Source organism: Thunnus albacares, chromosome 1 (genome assembly GCF_914725855.1).
Source record: "Thunnus albacares chromosome 1, fThuAlb1.1, whole genome shotgun sequence".
Lineage (NCBI taxonomy): Eukaryota > Metazoa > Chordata > Actinopteri > Scombriformes > Scombridae > Thunnus > Thunnus albacares.
The window spans coordinates 15,233,511-15,247,987 of record NC_058106.1 but is presented as its reverse complement, the minus strand read 5'-3'; the positions used below and the strand labels follow the sequence as shown (position 1 = coordinate 15,247,987).

General features: G+C 38.4%; 1 protein-coding gene across 3 annotated transcripts in view; it reads left to right on the top strand.

The window, feature by feature from the left end:
- Positions 1 to 603: 603 nt before the first annotated feature.
- Positions 604 to 14,477, top strand: part of nfatc3a (nuclear factor of activated T cells 3a) — a 65,073-nt gene continuing 51,199 nt past the window's right edge. Inside the window, exon 1 of one of the 3 annotated variants that reach the window (XM_044345585.1) lies at positions 604 to 1,161. In XM_044345585.1, the coding sequence (XP_044201520.1) occupies positions 1,071 to 1,161 (91 nt within the window). In that variant the 5' untranslated portion in view covers positions 604 to 1,070. Of the gene's footprint in view, positions 1,162 to 9,278; positions 10,033 to 14,477 lie in introns of those variants that run through there. The other 2 variants (XM_044345577.1, XM_044345595.1) reach the window with 2 other exon arrangements.

Here is a 14,477-nt window from a genome sequence, read left to right as displayed (position 1 = left end):
GGCTTATTAGAAATTAATAGGCCTGTGTGCTGACAGACTTGAGGATCAAAAGGTAAAAAGTGCATCATGCCATTATACTTACCAATCCTGGCTTGGACTGGAACCATACAAAAAGGCATAGTTGAAGGTTAGGCACAATCGGATGTAATTTAGTGGTGGGTGGAAGAGAATGGAGGGCCAATTAAATGGTGAAAAATGGCTGTAAGACCTAACTGTTGCAAGGTCAAAAGGTTTGCATTTTCAAATGTTTGTACATTTTGGTTCACAAGGAAAGCACACAGTAATTACACATAATTGAAAATATGATTAAACATTTCTGAATTTAAGGCTTCATGTTTCTTGGGTTTATTCTGTGCATTATTCTACTTTACAGGCACCAAAATGTAACTCCACTTACAAAATATATTACATCTTCAGAAAACAACATACTTTAAGCTGACAACCTTGGAAGTCTTTAATAAACTGTTTATTAACTATATAGCCGAGGAGCAATGTGTGTGTATGTGTGTGTGTGTCCTGTGTTGTGTTGTGTCTGCTGACGTCACCGCTGGAACTGGCTTGTCACGCGGGGTTTAGTAAAAGTTGGGATAGGAGCTCCGCGAAGAGAGAGAGAGAGAGAGAGAGAGAGAGAGAGAGAGAGAGAGAGAGAGAGACAGGAGGAGGGATAGAGGAACTATTTTACGGACAATTCTTCGGCTTTATAGCGAACATTAAACACTGACAGTGAAAGCGCTCCTTTGTCGTTGACTAGGACAGAGCGAAAGAGTGAGAGAAGGAGGCACAGAGGGGGGCAGGCGACTTTCTCTGAAGTTGAAGCCACTATTTCGCCAGTGTAAGTGCCAGAGGAAGAGAGGAGAGGAGCCAACGACTCTTTTGGATTTGACAAACGAGGGGGGAAACATACACGGGTTACGTGTATGGCTAGAAGCTCCTGAGTTAACCTTAAATGAACAAAAGTTGAAGTTCGGCGTCGTGGCAGTCGGTAAATGTTGTGACATTTTAGGAGAGCATAAATTGCTCCAGCGGTCGACGGTCGAGTGGCGGGGTAAAACCCGAGCTGTCAAACCCCGATGACTACTGCAAACTGCCCCGGGAATGAGGAGCTGGACTTCAGACTGATCTTCGGAGAGGAGGAGCAGCAGCAGCCGCTAGGCCCCACAGGTCCGTGTGTTTCCCGGTGCCCAGTGGCATGTTTCATACTGAATACACTGCTAGTAAACTTAACGACACAATGTGTTGTAACCTAATGTTAACTCACTCACCCCGCTAACTCACTGCTTGCTCAATTTACCCTACCAACTTTCGACCGCAATCCCAATACTGTTTGCAATGTAAAAAAAGAGGAACCGACCCAAACAAGAGTTGTTTTTTTTGGGTAAGAAATGGAAATATTTAATAAATATCTCGCGTCTTTTCTATCGCGGTCGCCCAGCTAATGTCCACAACACCAGCTGTCATTATTAGCTTGACGTGCTAGCTGGTTAGCGCAAGTGTTGTCATTACCCTACAGTATGTACACTCCTATATAACTTTTAAATATGTCCCATAGGTTCTGCACACAGATAGCTCGTCACTTTTGCCGTGAACGCCATGTAAAAGTGTGGCGGGAGTCTGCAGCAGTCTTATACAGTAGTTTGGTTGATACAGTAAGTAAGTATGGCTGAGAGGGGGGACAGCTTGAATGTCACTGAGGCACGTTTCTGCAAAGCATCACTTGCAAATACTGTCAAAACTTACTCAGTTGCTGTTTACAAGATGAGTTAAAAGCAGGACAGGATTTTTTATCGTAACGTTATATAATGCCGACCTCTTTATTGTATGTAAACATTTCTCTGTGTTGTATATAATTGATAATTTTAATCAATGTACTTTTTGTTATTACAAATGTATAAACTCAATTTAGAAAAAACGCATGAGATATTAATTATTGTTGATATTTGTACATTTAAAGATATTTATTTCAGCAACAGAATGATGCCCTGTTGTGTTAATGCACAGCTAATTACAGGTTGGCTACTTTAACGTAAGTCAGTTTGTTTCCACCGTGTCCACAAATGAATTCTAATGGAGAAAAACACTTTTTCAAAAGAACAAATTGAATACTGTAATAATAAAAGATACAAATAAAAATAATACTTTTAAAATTATGAAAGTGAACCAAAACACTAATTATGGTCAATGCGTTCCCTTATGTAGTGAGCCATGACCTCAAAAATAAATTTTTAGAGCACCAGGCACACTTACATACATACTGAGGTGGCCCTCTGTACTTTGACAAGTTTACCTGGTGCCATGTAGGCCACTTATATTTTTCTTTTGGGTGCACTTTTAATGCCATACGGTACCTGATATATGATGATAATGTTTGATTTTTAATCTCTAGGTAGTGCAGGGAAAGTTAAGTCTGATAAGTCAGGTAGCAAGACCTGTTGTCTCGTACTCATTTTCATCTAAAAACTACACTGCACCATGAATTTTTGCCATTGAAATCAGTTTTCCATTGAAATTATGGGTTATCCACTATTGCTGCTAAATTTGTTTCATGTGCTAGATTTCTCAAATGTTAGAGACACAAAGGACCTTAACCATAAAAAAAACATGAAAATTAGTGATAACCTGTCATAAGCCCTCTTCCCTTACCCTCAGGATATATCTTCCATAATCTGCTTTTTAGATGTCAAGTTAAACAAAAAGTTCACACAATAGATCACAGTCACAATATGTCAATACCAAAACTTGCAATCTAATGAACCTAGACGAGTATATTCGCAGCATGACTCTTTCCTCTCTCTCTCTCTCTCTCCCCCAGGCTAGACTGTCCTACAAAAGTGAAAATGCCTAACAAAGTTACAAAACTCAGGGGATAGTATTTTTCGTTTAGTAGGCTATCCTTCAAACTAAAACCAAAGTAGAGAGGAAGGGAGCAGTATAGGCTATGCAGTGTCAGGGTTTGTTGATTAATTATTAATTATAGAAGTCATAAAAGTATTAGAACAACAATACAAACAAATAAGTGATCAGCAGAAGCTTCACAGTGTTTGAGGTGAACAGTGTTTGAACAGATATAATGGATTAGATTTTGGTAAACATTCTAAATGGAAACTAAACTATAACACTGCAATGATTAGTTGATTAATTGATATTTGGTAGACGAAAGCGTTAATTGATTATTTGAGAAAAAATTGGCAGAAAATGAAAATAATCATGAGTTGTGGCCCTACTTAACTGTGAAACTTGCATGTGGAACTATCACAGAGCATTTGGCAAATCCATCATCACAAATTCACAAACTGTTTGAAATTTTAATCAAGATCCCCAGGCATCCAAAGATGCCAAATATTTCAGACAGAATCACAGGAATATGTATCTAAAATGATGCACAAGACAATTTTTCCAGATGATGTAATGTTGGAGCCATAAAATTGGTAGGGATGGATTTGAATATCTAACTCCCTCTATCACAATGTCTACACAAAAGTAGTAGTGTCTGCACCAAGCAGCACAGTTAAAGTATGGGAATTGGTTAAAGTGACTGTGGAAATATAGCTAGAAATTCACAGTGCATCATATGAATGACAGAGGTTGCTGCCTTTTCGGGTTTGGGTTATTTATTTGGTTAATATTTGGGAATGTATGTTTGAAATGGTCCTTAGTTAGTCCAAATTGTACAGAGGCTGAGTGAGTTAACAAAGGTTGAGAGCTGGATTTGAACCCACAAATGGAAATGAATTCAATTGGCGTTTTCCTTGGTCTGTTCAGATTCTTCATTTGTTTCTGTCTTTGGGCCGAAACCATTGGAACCATTCAATGCTCCGGCTGTGTCCTTTTCATGAAACTCTGGCAAAGTAATGACTCCATGAAGGTTTGGCTTCCACAATCTTAAATCAAATTTTCCTTAGATTAAAAAAGAAGTTTGATTTGGAGATGGTACGAGGGGAAAAACTGCAGTTGGAATAAGTGTAGGAATAAAAGCACCACTGTGCAAGTGGTTTTAATCTGGTCCGGACTGTATGACTTGGCCCAAAAGGGGGGCGCCTGTCCAAATTAATAACTGGAGTGTAATACAGGATCACACAGCCAGACTAACAGGGAGTTGCACACTCCTGAGTTGGTCTCCTTCTCTCAAGGCAAGACTCAAGTCAGGGCTTGTTTTTGTAACAACCTGGAGAACCTCTACTGTGCATATGTGACAGGTTTCTGCTCCACTAAGCTTCGTATTGTTGCATGTTGCATGAACTGGGCCGTGACTGTTGTCATTTCAATATCCGTGCACCCAGTTCTTAAGACTTTTAAATTTAAGTGTTGTAAAAAGGAGAGGTTATGTCTCCCAAAAGAAAAACAAAATAACAGTGCCACATTTTTTATATCTGTTTTAGCAGCTGCACAAAAGTTACAATGCATTACCATACTGTACTTAACTTTATGAAAAGGGTGCTGTTATGGGAGGTTGATGCTAAGGTTTGTGAGTAATGTCCACTACATCTTTGTTTTGAATATTTTCTCCTCATCTTATTCTTTTATGGAGCCCGCTAGTGAATTTTGGTTTTGTTTATACTTTTACTCACTCAGCCCAGCTGCTAGTTATCCTACTGACTTTCAGCTTTTCTACTTGCATATGTGAATGTGATTTAAAATCTATGTAACAGTGTGTTACTGTATAATGCCCTGTCTCTTTCGTCTGTCTTTTTTGTTCTGTGCCTCTTTATTTCATTATATGTGTGTTGGTCTTTTCTCTCTCTTGCACTCTCTGAGTGTTTTCTTGTTGCTCAGGAAACAGTCACCTCTTTGAGGTGAAATATTCCACTGTTCTATTCAGAAACATTGGCCCAACATACTGTAAGGGTTTTCCCCTGATTATGTACAGTGTCAGCTGAATAGAAGAACAAGTCCCTCTGTGAATCAGCTGTGAGGAATGAGATTGGATCATTTAAAATTCACTGAAAAAAAAAATGAGGGAAGGACAAAGAAAAGCTTTAAAATCAAGGCTAAACAACAGCTTTATAGTGACAAAACAGGTGTCTTTAAATTAGTAAAAACGGTCATTAGAATTTTCCCTTTTCCACTGTGCAATCTTGGGCTGTCCCTAGGCAATTCGTGAGAGAAATATGGCAAAATGTTACAGTGTCTGAAATTTAAGACCTAATTCTCCATATATGAATGCTGCTACAACCTGCATCTACAAACCAACCAATGAGAATACAATATGAAATGACACAAAATACACTGGCCAGCGTGACATTTTCTAAGTGCCATTTTTGACTAAACATTAGGGGGAAAACACATTTGTTCTCCTTAATACATCCATGGCATACACAAACCAAAGGGGCACAGATGGATGACGCAAACTGATGACGCCCATGCTTTCATATACTTTTTTCTATTTACATCATAGCACTATGATTCACCATGCATTCATCTCACAATTTGACATGCTTCAAATTGATATCACACAATCTGACCAAGATTTTATTAGAGCTGTCTCGCACAGTGTGATATACAATAAACTTAGAAGATTATTGCTGTTGCACAGTCTAAAGGCACCTTTAGTAGGAGAAATTACCTGATACCATATTGGTACTGTTTGCATTTACATTTGTTTTAGTGTAGATCCAGGAGATGGTCTCATATGATCAACAAAAGAGTTCACTTGGCTAACAGGTTTTGTAATACCAGACTTTTAAGTTAGAGGCTGAATAGTGCTTACTGTTAGCAAGGCCTGAACCTGACGGGCCAAACAATTGGCAAAGAATTTGGCTCTGGTCATGTCAGTTAAAATTTGATACACATGTGCTTGTGTTTTGGCTGTGATCAGCTATGGGGTTATTGTTGCAAAATTCTGCTGATGTTTTTTCATTACACTTTTTTGGGTGTGCAGTGGAGCCAGACTGATAAATTGGTGGGTTAATATTATTGGCTGATATTAGCTTATCACACATAATATATTACTCTCCCAGTTATTTTTGTTACTGCAATAAACTCATGCAGCTTTTGCCCCAGCCAATTAACTTTTTAAAACTAATACAGCAACAAGTAGTTTAAAAAGTAGTTTAAAATGGTTTAAAAATACACAGTAGAATGATAATTTGTGATTCAAAACGACAGTGTTACTCATGAGTGGAAAAATTAAGTGAGGTCAATGGATTCTTATCTGTTTGCCATATGAGCAATATGCAGCAAAAGGCTGTAGACTGGCTTATGTCAAAATCTTAGCATTGGTGTTCTGTCTCACTTAAACTCTGCAGTCTGCAAATCTGTATATAGATACAAAGTGAGGTGAATTTTCAGCTTGTTTTCACTACTTGAGTGGTTTTTCAGCCTTTGTCTTTTGGCCACAAACAGCCAATGGCAGAGTTCTCCTGACTAGTGTTTACTGTGATAACAAGTAGCGACTATGTGTGACAGCTCAGACAAACTGATTTATAGACTTACGAGGGAATTCTCTTATTTTCATACAGACTCTTTCCCTTCAGGGTTCAACGTAACATTTTTTTCCCCACTGGCCCACTTGGTCAGTAGATCAGAGTTTTACTGGCCCCTTGTATATTTTCACTGGCCCAGCAGCCAAAAAATGAAAACAACTTTTTTTCCCATTATTGTGATATGTGATTTATTATACATAATATGTACAACATTGAAGTTCCCTTTAGATTTGGTTGTTTTCCTTTAGTTATTGATATGTAATGTTGATATATTACACAAATATTCAAAATATAAAATTACCCCCATATTGTATCAGTAAATGAATGGTGTATAAATGTAGGTTTCTCTCTATTTTGTGTAAAGCCAGATAGTATGGAATACATAGGAAGAAGAGAATTTATGATAATAACATTTCAGCGAGTATGGATGACCTTGATAATAAACTCAATGAAGCACCTTAACATTAACAACATCAACATTAACAATTAAATAAATTCTGAGAGATCTGCAGAAATGTTCTAACAGTGAACAGTGAAAGAAAGAACATAATGGCATTTGTTTTGTGTTCCCTCTGGGTAAAACCTCCGGTTAGTTACTTTGGGTTTAAACCTGTATTAAGTTAAACAAACAGAGATTTCTGTGTTAGATATTGACAAAACTGGCAGGAGCCACAGAGATGAAGGCTACATCTCAATAATGTCATAAAAAACACTCCTGGTGATCAGCAGATTTCGTTGGTTTTAATTAAATTGTATATGTTGTCATTTATTATCCTTGGTGATTAACACATAACAGAGAGTTGTGTGTCTCCTGCAGAGGCTACTGCTGCTGTCAAAGTCACACAGAAGACTTGCGCACAACTATGCAGTGAGGATGCTAACTGGCTAGCAAGTTAGCTGCTCATGTCGCAGACGAACTTGTCCTGCATAAACTTACTGGCCCTGGGCCATCAGGCCATGGGTTATGTCGAACCCTGAAATAATACAACTCCACAAACCATACAATCATTTCAAATTGTAACAATTTTTAATTTGAGCAAGTGTGTCTCAGTTGTAGGTACTTAGAGCAAATCTGCTTCCGTTCTTCTCCATTCACGTCTTTCCATTGACTTCATTTTCAGTTATGTCTCTAAATCTTGTGTTTGTAAAATGTACCTGAATGGCAGCATTGATCACTTTGGATTTTTGCCAACTAAGGTTTTTTTTTTTATTAGTCCAACCCTTAGTATCTACATATACAGGTAATTTAGTTTTTTGAAGATATCTACCCCTGAAACCTCTGCCCCATCTTAATACAATGGAGATACATGGAATTTAATTTGTGCCCCTCAAAGCGATGAAAAATTACATTCAACAACTTATCAGCAAAATGTCTTTTCAGTTACTCCGGATAGTCAGTGGAGCTGGCTGTCAAAATTTGTCATAGGGACTATTCCTTCAGTAGAAGGTAGTCAGTGAAAACTGTTTGCAGTGAGATCTGCGGATCTTCTTGAGTAACTGGGACATTGTTTTGAGTTGCTGTTGACTTTAAACATAATTTTTCAATCCTTTGTGCACCAGAAATGAAATTTCATTGACTCAAATTCAGTGCTGTAATGATTAGACGCTTGATAAATCAATCGTCAGAAATTGAACTGACAATTGATTGTCACTTCTAAAATATCAAAAAATTATTGAAGTAATTTAAGGAGGAAAATACAAAACATCCACTGGTGCCATATTGTATTTGGAATATCTGGTTTTGGTCTGTTGGTACAAAAAAACAAACAATTTGAAGAAGTTATTTTGGGCCCTGGGAAATTGTTACGGGCATTTTTCAAAAATTTCTGACATTTGTAGATGATGAGGTTTAATAAATGATCAATCATTTAATTGAATAAATAATATTGACAGATTAATCAATGCAAATAATTGCTAGTTGCAACCCTATCTGCATTGTACTCAGGTGGGGCCCAGAATTGAAAGCAGATATCTCAAAACCTATACAAATAAATAAGAAATTAACTAAATAATTTGAAAAATGAAAATTTTTGTAATTAAAACTACTATAAAAATGATTTAAAAAAAATGAAGAGCCATCAAAGTTCAAACACTGCCTTTGCACACTTAACGCCTAAAAAGGAATAAAGTGTATATTTTATTCATTTTGTCATACTTTGTTTTCAGTTAAACTTTCTTAGAAGTATCTTGGGTATATCAAATCAGGAGCCCTATATAATAATTCTAACCAATTCATGGTTAGTGAACGTTACTAACGTTACGTGTTGCCATCAGTGTCAGACCTTTTCACTTTGTAGCTTACAGCTAACTGTCATTGTGAAACAAACGGCACTGAAAGTGGCTGTATTAGACGTTTGTGTGTGATGGTTTCACATGCTGCAGGCGGTGGCCTCCAACTTGCTTTCATCTATAGTATCACACAGGGAAAGCCTGGTTGTACATACTAATTATAGAACATATTTCCCCTTCGCTGTTTTTGAATGTACTTTCATGCATGAAAATAACTATCCATCTTATGTTACAACATATATTTGGGCCCTTAAAATACCACTTACCCCAGTAGTGATAGAGTGTCTATTGTGAAGTGGTAGAAATAGGTATTGGTGAATTAGGGTTATGCAGGTCACGAGCAGTTGCCTCATTGGGCATTAGAGGTGGTATGAGGCAGGGGGGCAGAAGTGCCCTTTATGGGTGGCAGAGTAGTAGATCCATAGCGGAGGTGTCTGGCTCTCTGCCCAGACATGCCATGTGGGGTTCAGATGGCAGCCTGGAATGAAAGGAGAGGGGGGCACACCACTCTGTAGCCGCTGGTAAGGGGAACATGAACAGCATTATTGTTCACACTCCTTGTCTAGACCTTTCTTTTATCTTGTTGCATTTATTCCATATATGTTTTTCCTGTTCTTTCTTATTTCACATGTTGAAAGAAGTTTTTTTTGTGGTTTGTCGGTTGCCACGATAACAGCACAGAGCATTGTAGACCCAGCACCAGGATGACTGAGGCTTCTTTCCTCTCTCACTGCTTTCTCTGGATTTGAAAGAGACCACCAGTGACATCAGAGAGACTGATCTAGGCTAATGAAATCTCCAGATGCCAGCAGTCACCACAACCACTTAGAACTAGTCAGGTTTGATTTTGTTCTGTTAATATGCAATGACATTTCCTGTACCTGTGGGATTGTCTCTGTAATGCTTCGATATGAAGATATGTCAGTGCACATTTTTATGATAATGAAATTATCATATTGAGAGCGGCAAGTGGAGAAAGCTATTTTGCCCTTGTCTATGTTGTTGTCATTGCTCTGCTCCTCTGAACGAAGAGCACGATCCTCTCAGTCCTTGTCGTGGGAAAGACTGAAAGACTGAAATTACATCGCTCTCATGGTGGACTATTTTGAGCTCCCAAAGAGAGTGGCAGAGGGCAGGCGGCAGGTTCTGGTGACTCGTTCTTTCTTAGTGCAGGAGAACCCCTCTCGCCCCAGCACGTCTGCACTCTGCAGCCTTCAACTTTTTACTGCTCAAGCACTTTGCGATCTTAACGAGGAGAGGAGTGGAAGAATGCTGTGCGCCACATCGCCAGGTGAGTGTGTCGGCACTCCCAGACTCTAGCCAGGTGTGTTTTGTGTATGTGTTTGTCTAGACTTTTAGGTTGAGGGGTGGGAACCACAACTCTAACAAACAGCTGTCATTAGAGTACAAGCTGTCCTGAAGTCCGTCAGAAATAATATTAAACCTCCCCTAAAGTAACAGAAGATACAAACATTTTACTGTTTACTTATTTAGTGACAGGTATCCAGTCTAAGGTTAAATATGTTAAATGTCCAACATTGAATTTTCCTGATATGTTTCATTTTGCATTCACTGCACTGAACTCCCACTTTGCTAATGTACAGTTAGCTTGGGTCTTTTGTTTTCCTGTATATTTTTTTTATTATTTTAATGTGTTGTTTGATGATAATAGACATATAAAAAAAACAAACAGAAAAGAAAAAAAACACAGTTTAAGTTCGGGTTTTTTTAAAGGAAGAGCAAGGTCAGAGGAGTGTTTGGCATTTACACAAGCAATTGTCTATAAAACATTTTGTAAATCTTATAGTTACCGATGAAAGGTTGTATGTGTGAGAAAAAGAGAGTTTATGGAGCTACGTGTCCTAATATCTATGAAAACGTAAAAGACAGAGAGGTCAACGGTCAGACAGTCATGCATGAGGTCCACATGTGGGGCCTGATCACCATGTGGGTGCCCCCTAACCCCACTGAACCGAAGGGGTCCCAGCACCCAGTGTGATGAATGAGACGTTTGTTTCCTGGGGCGAGGCATGAGTAACTATGTGTGGCATCTGTCTAGTTTAAATTTAGTGTAACTGAAGCTACCGCTGGCTGCGCTGTATCAACATGTCAGAGGCTGCATTACACCAGAGAGAAAGCTGTTGAACTCTTGCATCTAGTTGCATTTTTTTCTCTCTGGTCCACTTTTACTATGGGGCGCAGCTTGCTACACAGGGATTAGGGTGGTTTGAATCCTATTTTATTTTGGGCTACCACTCAAAGCTATATTTTGGTCAGGCTAATGCTCGGTATTGGCACCTCTCCCCCATGCAGTTTTTGTTGTCCCACTCCCATTATGTGTCCAGTGATCAGTGTGACATATTCTAAACTGAGTTATCAAGAAAGAATGATTGTTGCAGGGTCATTTATTAGATATGAACAGCGATAGGAGGTGGGATAAGTAAGAAAATGTTTAAATTAAGTGTTCACAATCAAGGACTTCATTAGTCACTTTCAAACTTGTGATGCACCAGTTAGATTTTCACAGGATGACGGTCCACATTCCAACTGGGGCCCATGTGGTTGAATGGACCCTACTACGTGGGTCACAATTGGAATGTGGACCATGTGGACTCTGACAGCTGGACGAAAAGGGCATTACACACCAATTGCAAATAGAGGTTTTAACATCATACAAAATTATGGATGCTCACGCAAAAATGAATGATAAAATTGAAATGTAGGAGATGTAGTTACAGTATGGCTGCATTGAAAAGTTTAAAAGCTTTAATTTATCCAGTGATGTTCTTTTGAAATTAGATTTCTTTCAGAGGTTACACTTGTTATTGTTACACACAGTAGCTATTATACTCAAAAGAGTAAAACATGAATTGGGACTCAAGAATTTCTAGTCATCTTGTTAAACATGTATGGACTTGTAGAGCTGTGAAAAAGATGTATAGAAAGGGTTTTGGTTTAGATTTTGTTGTGGATGTAAACACCTTACATTTATATTTTTGAAGGGGAAATTGTCGTCTTCCTGTTTTCTCCTTGATTATTTCCGGCTAGTTTTTTTTCTGTTGTTTTGTGTTGGCCTGATTACAAGCATGATACAGAGTAACAAGACCATTATGAGGCTCTCTTCCTAAGCAGAGCAGATGGACCCTTTTACTTGAGGACACTGCATTTCTTATTAGCACATGACCATATTTTCAACATCCATTCCTGTACTAAAGAAGCCTGACTCAGAATGGGGAGTTGCTCTGCTGGTACAGTTGTGTAATTAACCTTTGCATAGAGAGGTCATGGCCAGGAGGTTGGAGTGGCCATTGTTTACATGTGAAGATTAGTAAGGTTGATAAATATAGACTTATTTCTATACCTAGCATTACCTTGTTGATGCTTGGGTATACCAGGAACAGTGTATAAAGTATAATAATCTATGTGATTTGTTATGAACTTTGTTGGAGGTTATTGGTTGACACACTTTGTCAGTTTTGTGTATATACTGTAGTCTTGCTATGCTTTCTAAGACCCATAGTTTGCAAATGTCAACTTCTCTCTGCTTCTCTCTGCTCTGTATGTCTCCCTCACACACTCTGTCTCTCCCACTTCTCCTTTCTCTCACACATACAGGCACACAAAAGCTCTGTTTCCCTGTCTGTCCCTCTCCATTGCTCTCTCTCCCACTCTCTCTTTCTCTCTCCGGCTGACTTTTTCAGGCACATGCACGGTCAGCCCTGGCAGATTGTTTAAATGTCACCCCTGCTATCAGTAGCCTCTGATGTTATCTGCTCTGGGTTATTGCAGGCCATCAGGCTGCCTGTGTTCGCCTTGAAGGCCAATCTCCTAATGCGCTGTAGCTCTCTATTCATCCTGCTTCACTGAAAATGAATATATACATGAACTGTCCGACAAGTTTTGTGTTTACATGCACACAAAAAACTAGGTTGTTGGAAGAAACCAAATTAAAGGGAAGAGTTGGAGCATGCGTTAAGATGCACCATAATAATCTGGTTAGTCTTAACACCTGTGTTTACACACAACTGGTTCGTAAAGATATGTCCCCAACCTCCTACTATATTTTTCAACTAAGGCTGGAACATTTTTAATGTATTAGTGAGTGTGGTAGTGATATCATGCTGCAGCTGAGAGGCTCTTTAGTTTTCCCATAGTTCTTTTTTAGCTGTTCAGCTTTCAAAACTACTTAGTTTTAGTTTTACCTTGACTGACAGTATTTTGAATACAGCTACGAGTAATGATATTTCCTTTCATCGAACCATACTACTTCTATAGCAATACTTCCCTTGTCCTGGGATTTGTCATGCAAATACACGCATGAAAAAAGTTTGAAACGTTGTCAAGTATATATATAGCCAAAAACAAATTTTTCCCAGCAGAAATATAGCTGTGTTCACTGGGTTTCCCAAACTTTTTGTTGGTGTTAACACCACAACCTTTTAACCAACCTTATGGAAAGCTTTGTTGGCATCAGTGATATGACTCTAGTTTGGCTTTGCTCATACCTTTTAAACATGTCATGTGTCATCCTGTGTTGTGAGAAGAGCAGCCTTCAGGTCCCCCAGGGCTCTGTTGTGGGTCCATTTCTGTTTTTTATTTATATGCTCCCTGTGGAGTATATCAAGTGTTTGTCTGATATTGAGTGCTGGATGTCTCTGAATTTCCTCCAGTGAAATGATTCAAAATGAGTTCTAGCATTAGCAGTTTTAACAAGCTAACATAACTCAAGTCTGGGCAATTAATTGGCAAATGCTCAGTATTCATTTTTATGTTATTTTACTTTTTTTTTTAAAAAAAACAAACAAACTCTCTTTTAATGTTTTTTTTACTGTTATAGTTTTGTTGAGCACTTTGACAAGTTAAAGGTTATTAGTAATATTAATAAAATATTAACATTTCCTGAGATCTTTTTAAGAATACCAATTGAATGTACCATAAAGACAATAAGGGATGTGTTTGAGAGGGATCTTTGTGCGTTGGCGGGTATTTAGCTCAGGTGGTTACTTGGCATTCTATGTTTATCCCATAATGTTATCACGGCATGAGATTGTTAATTAGGAGCTTAATTTAGCTGCAGGCATATGTTAACGTTGGCTTAGGCTGCAATTGTTAAGCCTCTGCTGGCTGGTGAGTCTGCTGTGACAGGAAGGCTTTTTGATGTAAGTCTAACATAACATTACAGGACAAGACAATAACAAGGTTCTACTGATGCCAGATTAAACTGAGACCCATACCTCAGGATTAAACTGTAAGTGTGCTCTACACCTCGTGACTCTAGATAGATCTGGCCTGCCTTATTCTCTTTTACATATAGATTCCTCTCTCTCACTCTCACTGAATTTTTGTACACAGTCCTAACCACCAACACATAAAGGGATCACCAGCAGGTTTGGCACGAACCCAGTCAGCAAGGTTTAAAGCCACAGGTGTAGGCCAACCCTTACAATAAGTGTCTGCATGTGCGTCACAAGCTCTGTGTTTAGAAATGTAGGCAACCAGCCAGCTGCAGAGTTCTTGGAAAACCCAGGGGGAAGGAATTAAATTTGCCTTTGAAGGCTCTGCTGGGAATCACTGCAAATACTTATATCAACCCTGATGTTAAAAATGTAAAATAAATTCTTTAATTCTAGAAAGGTTGGAAAAATAAGCTTTATTTGATTCAAATTTCAAGTTACTGTAGTTGAATTATTGTTAATTATTTAATTCATTAAACGAGGTATACACTCTTCATCAATAACAACAGTCAGTGTTGTTGCCATCAGTTACATT